The sequence below is a fragment of the Dipodomys ordii genome, unplaced genomic scaffold (genome assembly GCF_000151885.1).
Source record: "Dipodomys ordii isolate 6190 unplaced genomic scaffold, Dord_2.0 Scaffold37, whole genome shotgun sequence".
NCBI lineage: Eukaryota > Metazoa > Chordata > Mammalia > Rodentia > Heteromyidae > Dipodomys > Dipodomys ordii.
The window spans coordinates 6,779,804-6,805,246 of NW_012267253.1; the positions used below are offsets into that span (position 1 = coordinate 6,779,804).

Genomic DNA, 25,443 nt, shown 5'->3' on the forward strand with positions numbered 1-25,443 from the left:
TCCTTTTTTCAGATTCCCCCAGCAATCTCACTGAGCGCAAGGCATCCAGCAAAGACTATTGAATTGATAGATGATATGGACGTGAAAGGGAAAGAAGGTGTTTCTGAATGTGGAATGAATGGCTGCCCAGTGACCAGATAAGGCCCTGGGTTCTATCTCCAGGAAAAGGAAAAAACTAAAATAAAAAAGGAAAAGGATGTGAATTAGGGACCCACGATTCCTTTAGGTACACTGGAGAACTCATTCATGTCGTCATTGGTGCATCAAAGGCAGATGATTCCAAGTCTAGCCATTGTTGAGCACTCATGTGAAATTGACTCAAGGCGATAGAATCTCTGAACATATAAACAGCTAACAAATGATGGAGAGTATGTGTCCAAACAAACCTAATCGGCAGGACGTGCAGGCTGCCAGGAGGAAGCCTCTGGCTATCTATCCATCACACCTTGAAAGATGAACAGGGTGGGCCTGGTTCTCTCTCCCTTCAAAAGCAAGAAAGATAGCTCTCTGAGAACATGGAGCCCAGTGGGAATTTTGAACTCATGGTGTGGCCTTTCCAGTGTGTAGGTCATTATTTATGATTCCTACCCTAAATGGCCATGACACATAATCTCTTTCCTAATTTGATTATTTTATTTAATATCACAGACCGTAACATTTTAGACATTCAAGGGAGATTAAGGGAGGAGGAGGTGGAATAAGGCTTTTAAAATCTTTGATTACCTCAGAAAACATATTTGCTTACTTTACCAGGAAGTTGGTTTTTTGTTTTGTTTTCTACCTATGCCAAGAGGGGATTAATGAGTAGCCGCTAGGTTTGCCAGCTTTCTTTTGATTTCAGTTTATATAATTAAGCCATTCCCAGAATGACTTGAGGTTCTCCCTGGCCATCAAAACATGCTTCTCAAATGCATTGAGTTGGAGGTCAGCAGTAATCCACACTCACTGAATAGAGGGAGGGGAAAACGAAAAGCTTATCTTGTCCAAAAACATGCCTAATATGTAAAAAGAGTTGGTTTTGCTTTGGGACAATGGAGCTGTAGTGAGAAGAAAGAAGGTTAAAACTAAAGGTCAAAATGGGCTAATGTTAGAATGCCTCAGAGTGAGGTTAACCAGAGAAATCACATGGGAAACTAACTCTGGGTTGCTTTTGGATGACTAGCAATGGGAGCCTTGTCTATGGTGGATGTTCAAGAATAAGAAAGCAGACCCTTAGTGCAGATAATATTTAGACCCAGATACATGTCAGTCTCAATCCTAGCTAGGTAGAGTACCTATCTAGCTAGGAACTCAAGCAACTGAACGTCCTCCTCTCATAATGCTAAGTGGAAGGAACAATGTTTCCTGAGTGCCAGCTAAGTTGCAGACTTGAGCTTATTTGGGTTGGGGTGTTTAGAAGAATGAGATGTTTTCCTCAAAGGGCTGACTGTCTCATTGGGAGGTAAAGACAACTTTCCACTGGCCCAGACGACTGTCCAACGCTGTCACCCAGTGCTACAGTAGTCTAAGTGGTCACCGCTCTCCATATCTTACAGTCAGAAGGCTCCCTACAGCAGGATGATTCAGCTTTAACTCACTCAACAATAAGAACTTGCAGATGCAAATATTAGGCCACCCGTTGGTTCTATTTCTGTCTTATAGCCCTCTGAAGTTTTTTGTTGTTGTTGTTCTTGTGCCCATATAGTTTTAAATGGAATTGAAGCAGCTTCCCCTTAGGGTCTCTAATTCCTTCAAAAAACAAACAAAGAAGTGCAGGCCAGAAGCTGCAGCTGGTGATGCTCAGATAGGAGAATTGCCTTCTAAGATCCTATCTGGGGGACATTATTTTTAAAAAACTAAAAAAGGAGGGGCATGGTTGAAGTGGTAAAGTGCTTGCCTAGTAAGTAGTAAGGCCCAGTACTAGAAACAAAACAAAAACTAAGCCACTAGAATTACCTGCAGCTCCTGCATTCATGAGTCATATAGACTTGTAGTAAAAGCATAAATTAATGGGTACTTAATTAAAACCTCCACTGGCCTTTACTTTGGTGTACATAGGTAGCACTTGGCTACAACAAGGCAAGTAGCATATAGCAGGGCATTTGACTTCATCAATGAAGTTAAAGATAGTTTCCTCCAAGAAAAGACGGCTGCACTGAAATCTGGAGGAAAAATGAGTAAGGGATTCATTTTGGGAGAGGAAGGGAGCAAACATTCCAAGCAGTAAAAACAACATGAGTCAACACCCCGGGGCAGAGGGAATGAGGGGTAGCTATAGGGAACATAACTCTAAAGATTCTACAGGCCTTGAGTACATTAAAGGGTCTTCTGCTTATTCCAAGAATAATGAGAAGCCTTTAAAAGAATCAGTAGAGTAAGAACAAGATGGGAGATGAATTTGAATCAGAGCTTCCTTTAAGCAGGGTCCTTCTGCCTGTAGTGTGGCCAGTATTTGGATGGGGCCTAGAATAAGAGTGTGGAGCATTACTGACAAGGCAATTCAAGAGTTTAGACAAAAGGTGCTCATTGCTTGGCCTGGAGTGGTAGTCATGAAGGTGGTGGCAGTGGAAAGAACTGGATATGTATGAGAGGTACAAAAAAGTAAAAGCAACAGAGCTTGGTGACCCCTTTCAGGATGAAGGAGAGAGAAGGGTAAAGATGCTTCCTTAGGCACCCTGCTTTTGAAACTGGCTGGAAGGTAAAGGCCTCCCCTGCTGATGGAATGTGTTGGGACATGTTATATTTGAGTGCTTTGGGCGCATCTGAAGAGAGGTCAGACATGAGTTTGGATACCAGGTTTGGAACTCAGAGGAGAAGTCCAAGACAGAGGTTCTAAAGGCAGGTGTCATCCATGAAGAGGACTTTGGAAATGGTGGATGAAGATGAGATTACTCCATGAGGAAGGCCTAGGGAGATTTCAGCACTTCACAGCAGGGAGAGGAAAGCCCACGTCAGTGGCAGAAAAGTGATTACAGAGAGATAGTCATTCTTCAGAGGTCGCACTGCCAGTGAGTAGTCAGCATGAGGCCTCTTCTTTCTGACTCCACAGTCCTTCTACTTAATGCTACATGTGTAGTGTTGGTAGAATAAAAAGCATCCAAGAGGAGGAGGGGAGGAGTTTCTTTAGAGATATTGATTCTTTCAAATACAGCTAAGGAAGTCCACCCTTGTTGCTACAGCCCAAGGTCAGGGGAACAGAGTGGGCATTTCACTTGTTCTTTCTGATGGAATGGTTCCTTTAGGGTGGGCAGTGTTAGAGGAGTAAGGCAGCTAGATCTACCATGTTAAAGGCTGGCCCAAGTACTCCAGGGAAGTGGTTTTTAAAGAATGGTTTCCAGACCAGCAGCAGCCCCTGGGAATTCATTACAGATGAGGATTTCTTAGGCCATACCCCAGATCTTCTGAATCAGAAACTCTGGGTGAGGACCCCAGGGAACCATATTCTCATGAGCGTCAGTGTGATTCTAATGCACACATTTGAGAGCTCTTGTTCTCAGGGGAAATCCTGAAAAGGAGGGGAAAAAAGGAATAATCTATAGTCTTTAAACTGCCCTGACAGAATCCAAATGGATGAATCTGTGATCCTGGTCATCCCTTGCTATGCAATGGGATCACTATAGAGCATTAACTATGATGGGGACCTGATTTCAACCTTCAGAGATGTCCATATCCTTGTGGTGGTGTCTTAAGCTTTGGTTTTTGAAATGAGGGTATGAAAGGGGGAAGGGATCATTGGAGGGACACTCAGAAGGTAACCTGAACTCCAAAGTATAAAGGAGAAATTGACCTGGGTGTGGTGGCACACACCTGTAATTTTAGTTATTCAAGAGACTGAGAGCCAAGGATCACAGTTCAAAGTCAGTGGTTCTGAGCTAGCCTGGGCAGAAGAGTCCATGAAATATTTATCTCCAATTAATTAGCAAAAATTCAGAAGTAGAGCTGTGAATTAAGTAGTAGAGCACTAACCTTGAGTGAAAAAGCTAAGGGTAAGTGCGCAGGCCCTGAATTCAAGCCCCAGTACTCATACACACATACACATATACATATGGTTAAATTGAAAGCAGGCCTTGACGTGGAAGCAGATGGAAGAGAAGTTCCATGATTAAGGAGGTTAAGGCAGTTAGGATGAATAATTATGGACTTACAAAAGTGATGAATGAAGTAGATGTGAGGATGACAGTTTGAAGCCAGCCTAGGCAGGAAAGTCCATGAGACTTTTACCTCCAGTTAATCACAGAGAAAAGCTGGAAGTGGAGCTGTGGCTAAAAGTAGCAGTGTGATAGCCTTGAGCAAAAGCCCTGAGTTCCAGGACTTGCACACACACACACACACAAAGTATCACAAATAGGTTTTACTTAGTTGAATGGAAAATCATCTCTACCAGCAAGCTTCACTTAGACCATATTTATATGTTAAGAATGCAACCTGCTGGTTGGCCCCTCAAACCCTCAATTAACCTACCTCCCCAGCTGATCTGGTCACTTCCCTGTCTCCTAAGGATGTTCACTCTGTCCCCACATCCTGGACCTTCCTCCACACTCCCCACCCCACACATACACCTTCTCTTTCTTTCAAGGCCTGGCTTCATCTAGAATCCTCCATGACCTCTAGTTTGGAGCTGACCTTTCTCAAAAATTTCACAGCACCCAATGTCTTTACTGCACTCAGATCTTGTTTGTGATTTGAATCCTCCTGCTCATTCCCTATCTCGATTCCTGGATTATAAGACTTCAGGGCAGCTACCACTTGTTCTTCCTGGCATGCTGCCTAACATCCCAATCAGATGCTAGGCATTTACAAAATAATAATCAAGGAACTGTGCTAGCTGAGCACCAGTGGCTCACTTGTAACCTTAGCTACTCAGGAGGCTGAGATCTGAGGGACACAGTTCAAAGTCCATGCGGCTCCTATCTCCAATTAACTAGCAAAAGAAGGCAGAAGTGGTGCTGTGGTTGACCTGATAGAGCACTAGTCTTGAGCAGAAAAAGCTAGCAGATAAAGCTAAAGGACTGTGCCTAGGACCTGAGTTCAAGCTCACTGTTTCTTGTATTTTCTTGCTTCTCTTTGGTTTATGGCTACAATACTTTAATCTCTGCTTTTTGGGTCACATTGCTTCTTCTTCTCTTCCCCCCACCTCTTATGAAGACACTTGTGATTGCATTTAAAGCCCACCCTGGTAGCCAACCCATTCTCTTCTTCTCAGATCTTGAAATTAATCACATCTGCACAATCTTTTTTTGCCCTATAAGGTAACATTTACACATCCAAGGTTATGTGTGATTTATTTGGAGAACCATTATTTAATCACACATGTAAAAGTACTTAGCATCTCCATAAAGGAAGAGTTTTGTCCAGAGCCATAATTCAGTTCTCCATTGTGTCAATTCAGGCTTCTTCCACTAGAGCAAGCTGATATCCACAAAAAGAAGAGAGCTGCTTTGAAATAACACATGACACCTCATTTGTGTGAATCATCCCTTTGTCTCCTTGCTGGATCATGTGCTACCAGCATCCACTCACCTTTGGGCATTCCTTTAGGTTCACTTGTGACTATCTTAGATCAGGCCACAAGATGCTGGCCTGTGGAGACAGTTGTAATGAAGTGACCTCAGTGTCATTTTCTTCTCTCCTTTCAGGACCGCCTCTTTTTCGTCATGGAATATGTAAATGGTGGAGACCTCATGTTCCAGATTCAACGTTCCCGCAAATTCGATGAGCCTCGATCACGGTTCTATGCTGCAGAGGTCACGTCTGCCCTCATGTTCCTTCACCAACATGGAGTGATATACAGGTAGCCTCTTCTCTCCTTTGACAGTAAAAAACCAATAATAATAAAAACATCCCCAGACACTTAAACTGCCTTTGGCTTTTGCCCAACTGGTCTCTCAGCAACCCGTTTTAGCTTAGTTGTTTGTTCCAATTTGCTTACAGAGGAACTTTTTTGGTGGGCTGTTTATCATCATGAATGTTAATATTTGAATGGCCCCGGGAGATTTGACCAACTGTTTGTGCCAGTTTTGATTTAAAGCTCAAGCATGACATTTAAAGGCTTGGCGCCGAGCGACCTTGGGGCAACCTTCATTTCGTTCTCTTTCCCCACCCTCTTCCTTGAAGATCAGGGCATTCTCTTGACTTCTTCCTTCTGTGCCCTGGACTTCCTCCCCCTTTCCGATCTTCTGCCACTTCCTGAGTTTGTTTGGCTTAGTTGCTCTAACTGATAGAATCGGGGAAGGAGGAGTTGCTTGGAGGTCTTGGGGGTTAGGATCTAGAGTGGGGGGTGGGGAGTGGGAACTAGACATTATCCAACAGGAAGTGACTTTTTTCAGATCCCTTAGTTTTTTTATTACTGCTCAATCCCCTTCCAAGAAACACACACACACACACACACACACACACACACACATTTTCCAGTAAGAGAGTAGGACTATTTACGTAGTCTTTTCTGTGAGGTCAGGAATTCTGGAATTCTGGGAGAAGTAAATATTTATAATTAGCCACAGGAATACTGAGGTTCCTTCAGGTTTTTCATTTCTTTTTTTGTTCTGGTACTGAGGCTTGAACTCAAGGCCTAAGTACTATCGCTTGGCCTTTTCACTCAAGCCTGGCACTCTATTACTTGAACCACACTTACTGGCTTTATGGTGGTTAGTTATAGATAAGAATCTCATGGACTTTCCTGCCCATCCTGGCTTTGAACCTCAACCCTCAGATCTCAGCTTCTTAAATAGCTAGGATGACAAGCATGAGCCACTAGTTTCTGGCTAGGTTTTGAATCACTGACTTGGTCTTCGCTCCCCTCTTTTTTTTTTTTCTTTTTAATTGGGTGGAAGAGTGGCTAGCTTGATTTAACCTAGCACTTAGTCACTTGCCTAAGCATATATGATATGCGTCTGGGAGCAAAGAAAATCATGTCTAGCTGTTCTTTGGAGGGCTCTAGTCAAACTCATCTCATGCTTCTGTTCTTCCTACTATTTCTTAGCTCCCTAAAGCAAGGAAAATGTAGTCAGTGGTTCCCTTACAGGCCATATGGCAAAGCCCATGATTTTTAGCCTGCTGTCATGGCCTGTATTGAGGAGGCCCAAGTCAGTGCTTTCTATTGCTGTATAGCCCATCATCACAGGCTTAAAGGTTTAAAACAATGCCCTACTTTGTACCTTGCAGCTTCTGTGGCTGGAGAGGACAGGTATATCTCACCTGTGTCCCCCAGGCTGGGGTGGATGGATAGCCAGGCTGCCTGCCCATTTGAAGACTGGGTTCCTTTTCCAAGCTTCTGTGCTGATGGCAGTATCCTTGTCTTCAGAGCTTTAGAATGCACACGACTGGCTCAAGGCTAGCAGAAGAGTTTTCTTCCTTCAAGTCTCTAATCTCAGGGAGGACCTGGACCTTTTCATGGGCTCTAATCAGGCCCATCAAAATAATGTCCTTTTTGGTTAAACTCAAAGCAAATGATTGAGAGACTTCATTATATCTATGAGATCTTGGTGCCCATTCTGGGTGTGGTGAGTGATATATACCTATGATCACATTTACTTCAGGAGGTTGAGGTAGGAGAATCATGTGAGCCCAGGGACCCTGTCTCAAAAAAAAAAAATTCCCTAGGTGGCTCAGTGGTAGAGTGCTTGCCTTGCATGCATGAGTCCCTACATTCGATTCCTCAGCACCGCACAAGTAGAAAAAGCCAGAAGTGGCTCTGTGGCTCAAGTGGTAGAGCGCTAGCCTTGAGCTGAAGAGCTGAGGAACAGAGCCCAGGCCCAGAGTTCAGGCCCCACAACTGACCAAAAAAGAAATTCCTTATCCCCTTTGTCTTGTTCTATTGATCAGTGGTAGATCACAGGGTCTCCTTACATGAGAGAGAGATCCTGAGATCATAGCAGGCCCACTGAGATTTACCTTCTTTACTTTCCATGGTATTTTTGTGACTTAAACTCATTATGGTTTGATGAGTCCTTACACTCACGACGTGGCCCAGCTTTTCTGTGCTTGTGCCCTCCCCTTGCCCCTTCTCTATATCCAACTGCCTCTGGCCATACTGCCTCCGGGCCTAGTCAGTGCTGATAGGCGCCTCCTGTCAGCAGTTGCTGGCGAACAAACTACAGTTGAAAAGTTGATCGAGTTACAAGGAAGTACCTGGTGTCTGGTTAGTGGCCAGTGACAAGAACAACTGTGATTCTTGGGATGGATGTCTTCCCTACACCATCTCTGTTAGAGTAGGGAGAGTCACTCACATTTTACTAGAGGGACACAGTTGCAAATGTAAGAAATGGAGGGGAAGGGGAAAAAATCGTTTAAATAGGGATACAGGTGGACCCATTGCAACAATGAGATGTACAAATCGTTATTTCAAAGAAAACGAACTTTACAACTTTGGCTGGGGTGGGGGTGGGGGGGAGTAGGTGGGAGATGGGAAGGGATGGAAGGGGAAACTAAGGAGGAGGCAATGTACTCATTATCTTGCCCATGTAATTGTAACCCCTCTGTACAGTATTTTCACAATAAAAAAAAAAAAGAATAAAGGCCATGACAACCCTAGGAAATGTAATGACTGATCACCTGATCAACTCCTGTTTACCATGACACGTCTTGCCCTAGCTTTTCAGACTCCAGCTACAGACTCTTAGCCTGATATTCCAGGTACTGACCTAGGTGCTTGACCTTCTTTTGTGTTTCTGCTTCCTCTCGCAATGCCTGTAACTACTTTGGCTCCACTGGCTTATATGAGTATGTGAGTCATTCTCGTTTCTCTCTCTCTCTCCCTCCCTCTCTCTCTCTCTCTGCCTCTCTGCCTCTCTCTGCCTCTCTGTCCATCTCTTTCTTCTTGCCATCTACCTGACCATTTCTATATCCTGTCTATATCTTACCCAAACAGGCTCCTTTCTTCATTGGCCCCGTTCTCTAAATTCTAGTTTCCTTAAGGCCTGCATTCCTCTTTATTCTTGCCCTATGTAATCTCTCTGCGCAGTTTCAATTGTTCCATGACTTAAAATGAGTCCTATGTGCCGTTGACTTTCATATCTATGTACCCAGCCCCAAAATGAGCTCTTCCTCTTGAAGTCTGACCTTTTAAGACTTCCTTCCTTCCTTCCTTGGCTGCTTAATAGCAGTTTCCTAACTGATTCACTTACTGCCTCTTGGTTTTCCACCCCCTAGTCTGTCCTCTTTCTCCCCCTCCCCATTGCTGCTCAGCATTCTTTTAAGGCAGATTATTATATGTCCTCTTCTTATCATTCTTTAGCCCCTATAAGATAAAACCCAGACCGCTCCATGATCTAAAACTTCTTGTTGTCTCATCCTCAAACTGCAGTGTACATGGCTCTGTGGTTTGGGTGCAGCATAAAGTAAAAGGTGCAGGTGGTGGGTGGGAACAGTAGCCAGCCCCAGTCTAGCTGTGTAGGTTGCTGCAGCACCAAGAAAGGATGTATTCTCCATCCAGAGGAAGTCTTCATGTATCTTCATTTTGTGCTGCTATCACAGAATACCTGAGACTGACTAACATAACATAGAGATGTTTATCAACTCACAGTTCTGGAAATCCAAGATCTAGATGCTGACAGCTGAGGAGGGCATGCTTGCCACATTGTAAAATTTGTGGGAGGTATCATATGGCCCAAGGGCACAGTGGTGGAGGGAGAGGAGGGGTGGGGTTGGAGCTGTGAGAGCATACTCCCTCCTGTAATAATGACATTAAGCCATTGGTGAAGGCTGAGCCCTAACTACCTCTTAACAGTCCCCATTACAATGACAGGACAAACACTCAAGCCAACCACACAGTGCCTCTCACATAAGACATAAAACATTTGCTCACAGGGCCCTGGTGGCCCCTGATGAAGTTTTGACCCTTCACAGCATTTCTCTTAGCCACATATCCCACCCTCTAATTACTCTAGATTATCTGATACTTTACCTCAGATACCAAGCTCTTCCATTTCTCTAGGCCTTTGTTCCCACCGACCCTTGTGTTGATCCATGGTTCCCAGAACACACTAAAGTGAATCTGATTATATCAGAAGCCTCAATTAAAATAAAAATGCAAGTTCCATAATACTGGAAGAGATAGGTATATAGCTGAGAAAAGAATGACTGGGAGTTGATCATTGCTGAAATGGGATGATATTGCTGGTCACCCTTCATCAATTTGTGTGTGTTTCATCCTAGTAACAGCAAGCAGATTCCAGTTAATACTCAGAGAGCTATTCATCATAGATTGATGTAAGGCTCAGCAGTCTATGTGATTTTTTTTAGGGTGATTTGGGTACTAGAAAAAAATTCTATTCTGCCTCCAGGACTCTCCCATGTGCTCCAGCTTTGAGCAGCTTTCTCAGACAAACCAGCCTATTGGGAGATTGTGCTTCTACTAAGTAACACGTCATCTCTGCATGTGCGTTGAGCAGGTCCTCTTTGCTACCCTTGTACTTTGGCTTCTGATGTTGTTCTGTAATGGAGAGCTGCACGTGAGAATTCTCACCTGGGTGCTCTAAGATAACCCTTGCTTATAGTTGGTGTTCACTTTACATTTGTTCTGCTCTGTGCTTCTCTGTAGCCCTCCAGCCCATGGACGTGCTTCTTCATAGGGTTATACTCCTAGAAAATACACAACATAGACATTCTCCCCCTCGACTCTGCAGGGCACTTGGTTCCTCCTTATCTCTTTCCTTACAACTCATGAGGACCATAGGATTTGCCTCTCTCCTGTGGCTTTTATTCCAAGCTACCTGCAGAAGCACTCTGGACATGATACGGGTTATATGACTGTTCATGTTTATTTGCTTCTCACTATTCTGAAGCTGGAGACAGTGTTTTATGTGATAGTGATTGTGATTGTGATTGTGTGTGTGTGTGTGTGTGTGTGTGTGTGTGTGTGATAAAGGGCTCTTTTGGAGAACTGGCAAGACTAGGTTTTAGATCATAAATTTGATTGCTGAAGGTAAGATTGAATTTTCCAGCTCTTCTACTAGAATTTGTATACATACTACCCTGAATAGGCCAGCATGAGTTTGGTCATCATTAGTAGTCAGTGGTTCGCAGGTAATAAGCAGCTCAAGCCTCCTTTTCCTCTTGATCCCTCTTGGCGTCAGCATCCCCATCTCAATCAATGATAGGCACTGTCTCTGTGTGCCCTGTGGGTGTGCCTATGACAGAAAAAAGCATTTCAGCCAGTAACTTACACCTATAATCCTAGCTACTCAAGAGGTTGAGATATGAGAATCATGATTCAAAGCCAGCTAGGGCAAGAAAGTCCATGAGACTCTTATCTCCAATTAACTACCAGAAAACTGGCAGTGGTGCTGTGGCTCAAAGTGGTAGAGTGCTAGCCTTGGGCTCAAAAGCTCAGGAACAGTGCCCAGGCCCCGAGTTCAATCCCCACAACTGACAAAAAATATAAAGCATTTGATCACCATATTTCTACTCTTCCCATTTCTTTGAAATGATCTTCTTGTGCTGGGGGTATTGCTCAGTGAAAGACTGTTTATGGTACAGTGGCCATATTGGTTTGATCCTCAGCACCACTAAAGTTTAAAAATGTCTACTTCCCTTCCTCACCGCTCACTCACTGTAAGAAGTTTTAAAGGGACGCCTTCTAGCCAAAGCTGATTAAAGAAACTTCTACCTCCTCTAGATTGTGCTCAGGGTTCTTACCTGTGAAATGGCAGCAGATGAATCTCAGGGATCTAGGCTCCTCTGTCCACATGACATGAGTGAGAAGAGGAAGACCGTGATCTGCTTCAGGGATGGGTGGCAAGCTGGGACATTCGAAGATAAGAATGCATGTTCTTCTCTTACAGTTCAGAAGCCAGGGATACTTAGTAGTTCAATTTGTAAAACAAATTATGATCGAAATATTAGTCTACCCTTCCTGCCAGTGATGAGGATGAGTATGCCTGATCTTTGGGGTCACATCCCTTACCAATGGCACAGGTGAGGATGTCCTAACTGAATCTCATCATCTCCTATGGTAATAACTGGAAATCTAATATTTAGAACATATCTAATATGGACCAATATTAGACTATGGAGTCTAATATTTACAATCCTTGCCATGGCTCTAGCAATGGTCTTTCTGGCAATGTGTGTGTGTGTGTGTGTGTGTGTGTGTGTGTATGGTAGATCAGGACTCAAACTCAGTATCTGACACTTTGTGCTCATTGGCAGGGGCCCTATTACCTGAACCATGCCAACCCTGCAAGAGTCTTTGTTGTTGGTGGTGGGTTTTTTTTGGGGGGGGTCCGGTCGTGGGGCCTGAACTCTGGGCCTGGGCTCTGTCCCTCAGCTCTTCAGCTCAAGGCTAGCACTCTACCACTTGAGCCACAGCACCACTTCCAGCTTTTTTTCTTTTTGCTTATGTGGTGCTGAGGAATCGAACCCAGGGCCTCAGGCATACAAGGCAAGTGCTCTACCACTGAGCCACCTTCCCAGCCCCGAGGTGGTGGGTATTTTTTAAATGCTTAAAAGCTTTGGCAAATGAGCACCAATGTAGATTGGAAATAGGATAGAAACAATACTATGGGATCCATAATTAATACTCTCACATCTCAGTCAGAAGGACACATGAACTCTGCTTGATCTTCACAAACAGATTTCCTGTAAAATCCGAATACACCAAGAAGGAATAAACTGACAATGGCTCTGTACTCAGGAAAACACAACCCTCATTTTCATGCTTTTAATCTGCTTGCAACAAAACCATAGAGAAAAGACAAAACCTATGTGCTAGGAGACAAAAACTTTAGTTAACAGGGTCCCTAATAGAAACACACACACACATACACACACACACACACACACACACACACACACACACACACAATTTCAACTCACCAGAAGCTGTTCCTATAAGAATAAGTATTCTTATTGGTTAAACACCTGTAGAAAACTAAAGCTAGATCCTTATATATCACCCTGCACCAGAATCAACTCCAAATGGATGAAAACCTCAAAGTTAAAGCAGACACCCTGAAAACATTACAGGAAGGAATAGGAGAAACTCTAGGGCTCCTTGGCACAGGCCAAATTTTTCTTAATAAAGATCCAGAAACATAACAAATCAAAGAAAGGTTGGACAAATGGGATTGCATGAAACTGCAGAGTTTCTGCATGACAAAGTACATAGCTAGCAAGATCAATAGAAAACACATGAATCTGGAGAAGATCTTCACTAGACAAGATCTTCACAGACGAGGGCCTTATATCAAAAATATACTTAGAACTCAAAAAATCAAATCCAACAACAACAAATCCTCAAAGAAACAACCACCCATTAATAAGTGGGCTAAAGACTTAAAGAGAAACTTCTCTGAAGAAATAAGAATAGCCAATAGATACACGAAAAAATGCGCAACTTCTCTAGCCATAAAAGAAATACAAATCAAAACAACATTGAGATTCCACCTCACCCCAGTTAGAATGGCTATAATCAAGAAATCTAATAATAACAGATGCTGGAGGGGATGTGGTCAAAAGGGAACGCTACTGCATTGTTGGTGGGAGTGTAAACTTGTTCAATAACTTTGGAAAGCAGTATGGAGGTCCCTCAAAAGACTCCACATAGAGCTCCCCTATGACCCAGCAATCCTACTTCTGGGCATTTACCCAAATGATCACAAACAAGGCCATACCAAAGCTACCCCCACAACTATGTTTATCACAGCATTATTTACCATAGCTAAGATATGGAACCAACCCAGATGTCCCTCGGTAAATGAATGGATCAAGAAAATATACAGTTTAATTCTATGCCTACATCAGAAAGAATGACACTGCCCCATTTGTAAAGAAATGGAAAGACTTGGAAAAAATTACATTAAGTGAAGTAAGCCAGGCCCAAAGAAACATATGTCCTGTGGTTTCTCTTATTTGCAATAACTAGTATATGTCTAGAACAAGCAGAAAAGGTCAAAATCTATGTACATATGACCATATAAGATGAATGAAACGAATTGATGATGAATTAAGTGAAATGAACCCCAAAATAGAGACACAAGAGGTTTTTATCTTTGTTGCTGTTGTTTTTTAATGTACTTTTAATCTATTGTGTGGATTGTTTTTTGTTTCTTTTTTATGTTCTTCCTCCATGGTATAATCCCTGTTGTTACTGAATTTGATTCCCGTGCCCTGCATCTTGTATATACATTTTTCTAATTTGGGGAGGAGAAGAGGAATAACAAAAATACTGAAATAAGGATACAGGTTGACTCAGTGTAATAACGAGATGTACAAGACACTATGTTGAAAACGAACTTTACAATTTGAGAGGGAGAGGAGTTAGGGAGGTGGGAAGGGAAGGGATGGTAGGGGAAAAACAAAGGAGGTAGTAACAATGCTCGATAGGAAATGTACTCATTACCTTACTCATGTAATTGTAACCCCTCTGTACAGTATCTTTAAGATAAAAAATATTAGAAAAAAGAATAAATATTCTTTAAGTTTCAAATATCAAATTTACTTGGTTTTACTTGTTTTCTTAACTAGCCAACACTGGTGCAAGAAAACATTCTAGCTCACAACTTGACAGTTTATTAAGCTCTGTTCCAGTGGAGAAACATACAAATAAACATTGATTTAAAGCTTCAATATAGAATAAAGTGATAGAGATCTTAAAAACAAAACAAAAACCAACAAACAATGGTAGTTAGGCATTGGTGGCTTCCACCTGTAATCCTAGCTACTCATAAGCTGAGATCTCAGTTCAAAAGCAGCTTGGACAGAAAAGTCTATGAGACTCCTATCTCTAGTTAACCAGCAAAAAGTGAGAAGGAGATGTGACTCAACTGGTAGCGTACCAGCCTTAAATGGAAAAATCAAGCAAGAGCATAAGGCCTTGAGTTCAAGCCCCAGTACTGGCACACAAAATAAAAAAGAGAAAAAGAGAAATGCATACTGGTGATTACTGTTCTCTTTACTTCAAGACATGCAGAGAAAATTATAGAATTTAAGGTGGAGATAAAAAGTGCTCCCAGGGGATCCAAGACAAATAGCACCAAATACATGATTTAGAAAACTGAGTATTATTTACAAAAATATATTTCACAGGCAACTAGTATGTGTGTGTGTATGTATATGTATATGTATGTACACATAGGTATTTGAAGAAATATATACATATATTTGAGCAAATATACATGTACTTGAAAATATATACTTATATTCTTATATATACTTATATATATATTTATCTGTGTGCTTGAAAATCTTATTCTAAAAGGGGACCTCTCTTTTGCACGCACTAATCTACCAGGTAAGAGGATGTGAGGGGTGAGAGGATGCCCAAGATGGCAAAATGTGTTCAGTTACTCTCTTATACCTAGGTAGAATTTGGTTGGAGTTCTTACTCTTTTCTGCTCAGTGCATTTATTTGTATGTGAGACTAATAGTTTTACCATTTTATAAATCTGTAAGGATTTACTGAGTTTATGGTTCTAAATGATTTTGAATATGCCTTCCACACAGTAAAGTGTAGCTAATCTCATTATTCTTTGAATTGACTTTTTTATATTGAAAAAAAATGGATATCTTGTATTCAGCTCCGACTCCAAAAGGGATTTTGGAATCACGTTAGAAGAATAAATTCCTTCTCACCCCCTTTTGTCCTTCCTTCTGATAAAATTTAACTTTTAAAAAATAATAAAAGTAATAGTCAAAAGACAAAAATGTAAGCAATAAAGAAAGGCTTGAGGTCACTTTCCTGGTCATCAACTTTATTGCCCAAGAGTTAGCTTAATGTTTCCAGAGAATCCTTATTGAGAAATTTTCAGCAAGTATGGAACCCTTTTGTGGCTAGTCTCCATTTGAGTTGAGACACACCACCTCCCTTCTCTCCTCTGTGAGGAAGTTGAGAATCATTAATGGAAGGAAGTCAGAATGTATAGAGAATATGAGCACAGTAGAGAATGGGCCATTTTATTTATAAAAAAATATGATGAATAATCAATATTTGCTATCTAAATTTGCTCTTTGTCTGCCAAAAGGTGAAATTTTAAGTAAAGCTTTCCTACTTTTATTCTTTTTTTCTGTTGTTTTTTTTTAGGGGAGAAGACAGTGCTGGGCTTGAATTCAGACCCTATGCACTGCCCCTTAGCTTTTTGCTCAAGACTGGTACTTTGCCATTTGAGCCACATCTCCACATCTGGCCTTTTGCTGGTTAATTGGAGATAGGGGTGTCATAGACTTTTCTTCCAGAGTTGGCTTTGAATGGGGATATTCAGATCACAGCTTTCAGAGTAGCTGGGATTATAGGAATGAGCCATTGGCACAGGGCTGACTTGCCATTCTTTTTTTTTTTTTTTTTGTCAGTCATGGAGTTTGAACTCTGGGCCTGAATGCTGTCCCTCAGCTTTTCAGTTCGGATTTAGCACTCTACCACTTGAACCACTGTGCCACTTGCAGTTTTCTTAGTGGTTTATTGGGGATAAGTGTCTCACGGACTTTCCTTTGCGGGCTGGCTTTGAACCGTGATTCTCAGATCTCAGCCTCCTGAATAGCTAGGATTACAGGCGTGAGCCACCAGTGCCTGCCTTTGACTTGCCATCATCATAGTTTCCAGAGTCAGTCTTCCTAGATTGCCAATAAGTTAGCTGTGCTCACCCTGAAAATTCAAATCTCCCTGGGAAAATGCAAAGGAAGCTTTGATATAAACCTAGGTCTGGCCTTCCACCTAAAGTGGGGTGGATGTAAGTGCCTTGATCCGGCAATCCTCTTACGCCATTGGCACAGTTGAGGGATGTCCTGACTGGAAGGCTTCTAGTTAAACCTAACCTAATAACTAGTAGCTCTAAGATTTATAGAGCCTCATTTATAAAGGAAGCAAAGGTACCATGATCCAGTCCCTTTGCCTTCCCAGGCTTGTAGGATTCTAGAAAGTCACCAAAGAACCTGGCCATCATTTTCTCCACAGAGCATTATTCTTAGCCCTTAGCTTTCCCCTCTCATTATAGAAAATGATATTTTCATATAAATTGCTGAAGATCCATGGACTAAGTTTCTAATGAGAAGCTATCAGCTACTGTAGCAAGAATCCTGAAGGCAGGAGGGCCTTTAAGACGTTGAAATCCAACTGTAGCATTTTGTAGATATGGAAGTTGGAAATGAAAGTTGGGCCACAGCTCACCCACGTTTACACAGTGAAATAGTATAAAGCTCCTGTGTTATTCTATAAATATAGATAAAGAGTCACAGTTCTGAGGTGGTTAGAGGAATAGAGCCATTTTATACCCTACCTTTTCCCATTTCCCTTCCAGAGAAACAGACATTTAGAACTCTTTTCTTTTAGGATGGCTCTCCTTTGTCTTTCTAAATGATGTTTATATTGTTACTTTTGTTTTTGTATTTTAGGCATTAACTTATGGCTTTCCATTATGAAAGATGATGATTTTGTTATCCATGACCCCTACTCCACAGCCTATTAGTATAGTTTGCTGTCATTAGAATACATACTGCATACATTATTATGACTCTAAATTACTCTTTGGAACTGAGTCTTGTAGTATGCTAGAGTTTCTTTGCCATGCATTCTTTTGGTCTATTTTCCCCAGCATTAATCATTATATCTTAGTTGTTATTAGTTCAACCACTGATTGTACACAGTGTAGACATAATCCATTTAGCTAGTTGGAAGTCATTAGGGTTCTGTCAATTTCAGATTCTTGGACAAATTCTATGGAGCCTTCTATGTGGCTCTCTATGCCAGCTGCAGAAGGGCCTCCTGGGATCCCCTTTTCTGGCTCTTCTATAATGAAATTCATGTTTCCAGTATCTCAGTATCTCATTTCTCCCTCTCTCCCTCCCTCCCTCAGTCCCTCTCTCCCTCTCTCTATCCTCTCTTTTTCTCCTTCCTTCATTCCTTCCTTCCTCTTTTTTTTTAAACTTTAAAAAAATCTCTTTTTTTAGTGCCCATACTGGGGCTTGAACTCTTACGTGGCTATTTTTGCTCTACCACTCTACCACTTAAGCCACACCTCCACTTCTGGCTCTAGATAAGAGTCTTTCTGATTTGTCCTCCAAGGCTAGCTTTGAACTGAGATCCTTGGATCTCAGCTTACTGAGTAGCTAGACTTACACCCATGAGCCCCCAGTGTCTGGCTTCTTCCTCTTTCTTGATATACTCACTGGATTCATTAAATCTGAGAACAGTGTTGGAAAATGAATTGTCGGAATCTGCTCTTAAGATCTGTTTTATCTTCAATCACTGAAGACTTGTCTGGGCATAGAATTCTAGATTAGAAAGCAGTATCTCTCAGATTCAAACATATCATTCTATTATCTCCAAACTTCTACTATTGTTATTAAGAAAAAAAGCTAACGCCATTTTGATTCTTGATCCTTCATATGAACCTATTTCTTTATCCACAAATGTGTTCAAGCTTTCTGACTCTATTATTCTCAAAATAAATAATGACATGATGTCAGTCTAGTCTTATCCATTGCACTGAACCCTAGATAGATCTGTTCATGTCCTTCAGTTCTGGAAAATGTAGTTTGTTTCCTTAATGATTTTTTTCTCTTCTATTTTCACTTTCTGAAACTATAATTTGCCTACTGGATTAATCAACTCTGTAGACTAATCTGTCTGAATTCTTTCAGTCTTTCCCTCCTAAATAGCTTTGACTGCTCTGAGAAGACTATTCCAAAGTCCTCCCTGAAGGGAGAAGTTCTGATAGCCAGCCCTGTAGAAGCCAAATTATAAACGGCTAGAGGACCTGCCTCCAGAGTACATGCCTTTGTTTAATTCTCTTTGTTCCAGTTCTGAACCCTGGTGTCACCTGGTCCAGGTCTAGTGACCCGGTTTCTCTTCTGCTGAGAATAATCTTCTGGGCAGAGAGGAGTGATTTACCTAGTGAATGTGGGTTTATAACTGCTTTTCATTCTAAGTTCTTGATTTTTTCTCTCTTTCTCCACATAGTTCTCATCTCTTGAGGCAACTTAGTGCTTACTCTTGAACTTGGGAATATGGAGTGAAATTCTGCAGTATAAGTTTGTAGTTTCTTAACTTTCCCCACGGTTGGCTTAGGATTCATCTTTCTCAGGTCTATTAAATCAGTGGCTACTCATTGCTCTGCTTTCTAGCTTCTAAAATTGTGTTTCTTCTCAGTGTAATTTGGGGAAGGAGAGAAAAATAGTAGTAAGTATCCAATCTGCTGTTTTTATCCAGAAGTCAACAATATCAACACTAATAAAATTAATAACTAATCAGTTGATAACAACCGTGACCAGAGCACCAGCACTAACCCTACGATGTAGCTGCTGTCATGAACAGGATTTCTCATCTTTCCAAACAAGGAGCTCTCACCTAATCCCATCTTCTTCTCTGCCACCATCAGGTCACCCTGTCCCTATAGCTACCAGTCCCAGTTTGGTACTGAAAGCAAAGTTGTACTTGGAAAGCACTGAGTTTGGGGTCAGAGAACTGGAACTGAACTCTGGGTTGGCCTGGTCTTTGTTGTGTCTCTCTGGGAAGGTTAATCAGACTATTTATACTGTAGTTTCTTCCTGCACCATGGGAATTATAATGCAAACCTCCTTGGACTGTTTAAAAAAATAATAAAAAAACTATATGACAAACATTAGCAGAGGTGCTTTGTGCAGTCCTTGGCACCTGGTAGGTCCTGGAGATACGAGTTGGATGGATGGAGAACATCAGGTATCAGAGTCAGGGTGTATGGGTTGAATTGTGTCCCTATCACCCAAATTCATATGTTGAGGTTCTAATGCCTGGTACTCAAAATATGACTCTCTTTGCAAACAGAGTCTTTAGAGAGGTAACTTAAGATAACACTAGTGGCTCACATCTGTGATCTTAGATACTTGAAAGACAAGTAGCTGTCATCTTTTTTTTTTTTTTTTTGCCAGCCTGGGGAAGAACTTGACCTCTTCTCAACCTGTAGCTGGAACTTGTAGCTGGGCACAGAGTCACTCACTCCCCTGTCACCCCTAGCTATGTGTGAAGCTGTGATAAGAGGATTGTGCTTCCAGGCCAGCCTGGGCAGAAGAGGTGATTCCTTCTTCACAGAGGTTCAGAGCAAATAAGAAGTTTGGAACCAAAGGGAGAGTCTTGATTAAATCTAGATGAGTGAATGAAGGGTATCTGATCCCAGTTAGGGATAGAAAAAGATGGCTGGGACAAACTTTCACATGGACTGGGGTTGGGGGAGGAGTAAAAGCAGGGAGAGGGGGATAAATCGCCTTTCTTGTTCCTGGTGGATCTGGGACAGAAGATTCCAATGTAGCATGTGTGCTTAGACCAGATGTAAAAGCAGAAGGCAAGCCCTCCCAATTTTGCTTTCCCACTGTCACTTGGTTTTGAGGATGGGAGGGGTCCAACTAGACAAGAGCTTACATCCAATCAGAAAGGCTTTTGGCAGTGAGAGACCACTGCTTAACAAATCAAACCAAAGATACATTACCCCAAGAGGGAGGAGACTAGGGAGGAAATATCTAGGGGGCAGGACAAAGAAGTCAGATTTTTTCCTCCAGGGGTGATGAGCGATCCCCTCCAGCTTCCCAGAGTCTGCTAATTCCCCCCTTCCACCCCCTTCTTTCATGGCTTCCCTTTCACTTTCAAATAAACTGTTTACCTTAAATATGTTCCTGCCTTTTTGTACTGTAATGGCAGAGAAAGTAAGCCCCATCTCTAGATGGTATCAACTGTCTTTTTTTTTTTTCAACTAGAAATGTGTGTTTATAGGGGAAAAAATGATCAGGGCATCTGTGATCTACTTTTGGATTTCCATTAGCACCTGCCATAGTGTAGTACTGAAGCATACAATTTCACAAGCCCTAAACACAAATTCTGTGTCCTAGGCTCACTGAGATATATGACCTTGGGAAAGAACTTCCATAACCCTCAGAGTGTGCATCTGTAAATTGGTAATACTATCTCCTCCTGCAGAGATATTGTAAGAATCAATGAGTTCGTGCATTTGAAGCAATTAGAGCTGTATCTAGTACAAACTAGATGCTCACTAAATATAGCTAAGTCACTTTGCCCATCTCAGAAATTACACCATGGTTACATCCTGCCAGTAGGCAGACTGAAGAAAGCACCTTTTTTGGGTAGAGTTTCACAAACAAAGGCTACATTCAGGCTCTGACCTGTCCTGTGAAAGGGAATTTGATAGTTGTGTATTACTTCTATTTTATGAGTATGCAATGTTCTGTAGAAAGTAGAAATCTTGGAACAAGTATTACTGAAATGTATTCAGTAGTAGGGACTGAATTCTCCAAGGTTGAGTCAGAAGATTTTGTTTCTTTAGTGCCTTTGGCTAATGATTGAGCTACTAAAAATGGGAATTGTTTTAGAAAACAATCAGTGGCTTTACGGCAGTAAGCAAGACTCCTGTGTGAAAGTTTGAGGCTGGCTCTGTGAACCTTCTAGTTGGCTGTTTGTTTTGAGATGGCTTGGGCTGCAGGTGGTACTGGGAGAGAGTAGAGGGAGGTCAGAAGATAAGGTTGACAGAGGAGAGAGGCTGCAGACTGCACTGAGTGGAGGCAGTACAGATCACACTTAGTTGGCTTTGTTTCTTTCTTTGGTTATGAGCTAACAAGGCTGAAGGATTAAAGCTGGTGTTTTTATTTTGTTCTGTTTTGGTTTGGGCTGCTATCACAGGGCTTGAACTCAGGGCCTTGTACTTGCTTGACTTACTTGCTTGGCTGACATTCTCAGGCTGGTGTTTTGTGCGCTCTCTCTCTCTCTCTCTCTCTCTGTCTCTCTCTCTCTCTCTGCCTCCGGGTCTCTTTCCTATCATTCCTGGCCAATTAATTCCCATAAAGCAAAGAATTGAGTCATGCAATTGATCAGAAGCCTATAACAAGGTTGCATCATCTCAAGGGAATATTTAAGCCCATGAGTGCCATCCATGAGCTCCAGCTCTTACTGACTTTGATTTGGATTTGCACACAGGTTTCCTTCGACACTACAACATGACCCCTGCCTGTCACTGAGTCACATCTGTTGCCCTCTGACACGCTAGGCACAGTGTACACTTGAACAGTAACAATCTCAACACAACCTGTTTCCACCATGCTGAGCTTTGACTTAAGAATATCATGCCTTTTCCTGGAATACCAGGGTGTTAGTTTGTTTAATTGTTATTTGCCAGCTCCTCCTCATCCTTTAAGATTTTGCTTCTGCTCATTTCCTCTGGCCTTTCCCAGCACAATTAGTCATTATTTATTCCTGTTACTATCACGTTTGCTACATTATTTTATAGCATTTCTCACACTGTATTGAGACTATTTCTTGATTAAATGATCCAACAGGGTTTCCATAGATTATGATAAATAGAGAGTTTTGTCCAATGGCTGTTGATTTATTGGCCAATCTATTCAAATTTATTGAGTAAATCCCCAGGGAGGGGAGGAATTCTCTTAAATATATTTGGCCATCAGGACACATATTTTTCATGGACATTTTTCATTCAGCAAACTTCCCCCTCACCCCCCCCACCCCCGCCAGCCTCTTTTTGGTGTGTACTACCTCATTCCATATGTCTCTTTATTGCTGATACTGTCTAATTGTTCAATTCCTGCTGGAAAAAGAATACTAGGCTAGAAATTGGGCCAAAACTCTAATAAATCTCTTAGTTGGTAGTCTTAGGCAAACTATTGCTCTTCACTGGACTTCAGTTTATTTACCCACACAATATGATGGCCTGATTGGATGATCTAGCTCTGTGATTCTAAGATTGTCTGCTCTATGAATGCCTCAAACAGAATCCACAAAATGGATGTCTAAAAATGTAATCTCATTTAAGCCCTAGAGGGTAACAGAATCCAATAGAAAGAGTTACCAAGTAGTCTTAGTGGAGTTTAGAGATCATGGCCCACAATTCCTATGAATTCTTTGAACATAGGACTTTGCTGGCATGTAGCCCATGCTTAGCCCTTTCTATATCAAACCAACAGGTACACATTCTCTCTATACACTGTATCCACAGTCCTCCCTCCTTCTTAGTCAAGACACATCATTTTAATAAGGCTCTAATGCTGCCAAGTGAAGTATTTATTCTTTTGATGAGCAGTACTCCCTTGCGAGGCTACAACCAATCATGTGACCACTGGGGGTAGGAATGCTTGCTGGGAAAGTCACGGTCCTGTTGTGGCTGAGAATCCCACAGCCATGTGGCAACTCCCACTTAGAAGAAGCGATGAAATTTTCCCTCTTTTGGGAAATCAACTCATGCAAAAATCACGTGTTTGAAGATTTCTTGGTTGTTGAAACATGATTACAAAAACCTGTCTGTGGTCTGCAGCACAGTGGGTTTCAGCAGACACTCATATGAGTGATCAGCAATGGCTTTAAGGTTGCCTTCTTGTGCCAGGTACTTGCCTTCATCTACCCTGGTAAGGAAAATAAACATATAGCCTCTGCCCTTTGGGCACTTGAGTTTGGGTGGAGTTGGCAGACAATGAAACAAGCAATAACAATAAAAACAGATAAGCGTTATGATAAGGAAAATACAGAGCACTTCCAGGACAATTTATCAAGGAGAGATATCTCAGCTAATCTGGAGAAAGTCAGGGAAAGCTCTGGGTATGTGGAGGTCTGTGGAAAGTTACCTTTCCCAAGAGGGAAGTGGCCAAGTAAGAGGACTCTGAGAATGTATTCCGGCCCCAATAGAAAATGTGGGAGCTTAGCTACTCCATCTTTAATCGATAAACGAATGCAGAGATTTATCCAAGATCACTTAGTTTCCTAGTGACAAAGACAGAAATGGAAGTCAAGACTGGTGTTTTAATGATGTGTCCTGATAAACTAGCTCTCAAAACAAAACAAACTTGATTGATAGCCTTTGTTGATTTCTTTAGAATATATATTCTTCCAAGGGCCAGTTTTGAGCTACTCACATTTAACAACCAGCTCACAAAATTCTTGAAGCTTTTGCAATCTGTTCTTGTGGGCTGGGGTAAGTAAGCCACAGTGCCCAGCGGAGAAACGGATTGTATGGACCTCTTCCCAATTCTGTGTCAGTCATTATGGGAATATTTATACGATGGAATTCAGTAAACACTGCTGACGGAGCATCCCCACACACACACTGAAGAGCCATCATTAGACATTTACCAGTGTAGCACTTGAGTACATTTTCCACCGAAATTATTTTCAGAATTCATTTTAGAAATTTCTGAGAAGACAAAAAGTATTTAGTATGCTGCTTGTCCTGCACTGTTACTATGCAATTCCAGGCTTGGAATTGGTACCTTGTCAGAGTGGGTAAAATGCCATATCTTGATCAATTAAAGATGGTTTTAGTTTTAAGATTTACCAGTGCTTTTATGTTTATTTTTAGAATAAACATAATTTTATTATGTTTAGATTTATAGAAAAGTGACAAAGGGTGCAGAAAGTTGTCATATAAGTCACACCCAGCTTACTCTATTATGAATATCTGTGTTAGGTAATCTAGATTGCCAACTTGATTGCATTTAAAGACACCTAGAAGACTGGTAAAGCACACCTCTGAGTGTTTATGTAAGTGTATTTCCAGAGATGATTAGACCATGAAAACTCTGACCTATTCATTGGTTTAATCTCTTGATAGACTCAGTATTTGAATGGAGGTAGGTGGGCTGCAGAACTGTAGGAGGTGGGATCTGGTTAAAGAAGGTCAGTGGAGGTACATCTTTGAAGGCTACATCATGCTCTAGCCGCTTTCTGTTTCTAGCTCTTCTTCTTGGCTGCCATCACATGAGCAGACTCTGCCACCAATATATTCTGTCTCATCTTAGGCCCAAAGCAATGGACCCAACTGTCTTTAGACTGAAAGCTCCATGAGTCAAAATGAATCCCTCCTTGTAATTTTTTCTTCTCTTGGATATTTGACACCATGACGAATAGTCTAATACAACATCTTATGTTAGAGTAGTATGTTTGTCATAATTGATCTACTGATAATGATTCGGTATCATTAAGTCCATGCATTGTTTAGATTTCTTAAGTTTTTACCTGATATTTCTTATGTGTTATCAAAATAGCATGTTTTGGGGGCTGGGAAGGTGGCTCAGTGGTAGAGTGCTTGCCTTGCATGCATAAGGCCCTGGGTTCGATACCTTAGTACCACCTAAGCAGAAAAAGCCGGAAGTGGCGCTGTAGCTCAAGTGGTAGAGCTCTAGCTTGAGCTGAAAAGCTGAGGGACAGTGCCCAGGCCCAGAGTTCAGGCCCCACAACTGGCAAAAAACAAAAAACAAAACTTTTTTTTTCTTTTAATTTCAAGGTTCAATTTTTATTGCTAGTATATGTATACACATATATATAACACACATATGCACACATAAAGTTAACTTTTATATATTAATCCTGTATCCTATAAGCTTTCTATACTGTGTTATTAATTCTAAGAATTCTTTGCTTTGTTATTTCAGATTTTCTGTACAATTAGCTCTGTTTTCAGTGAACAGAAAGAGTATTAATTCCATCTCAGTCTATATATTTTTTATTTCCTTTCTTGTTTTATCACACTAACTAGGACATCTAGTACG

At 41.5% G+C, this 25,443-nt stretch overlaps 1 protein-coding gene across 1 annotated transcript in view; it reads left to right on the forward strand.

The window, feature by feature from the left end:
* Prkce (protein kinase C, epsilon) overlaps positions 1 to 25,443 on the forward strand; it is a 435,536-nt gene that overhangs the window by 341,490 nt on the left and 68,603 nt on the right. Inside the window, exon 13 of the mRNA XM_013017906.1 lies at positions 5,616 to 5,770. Within this exon, the coding sequence (XP_012873360.1) occupies positions 5,616 to 5,770 (155 nt within the window). The remainder of the gene's footprint in view (positions 1 to 5,615; positions 5,771 to 25,443) is intronic.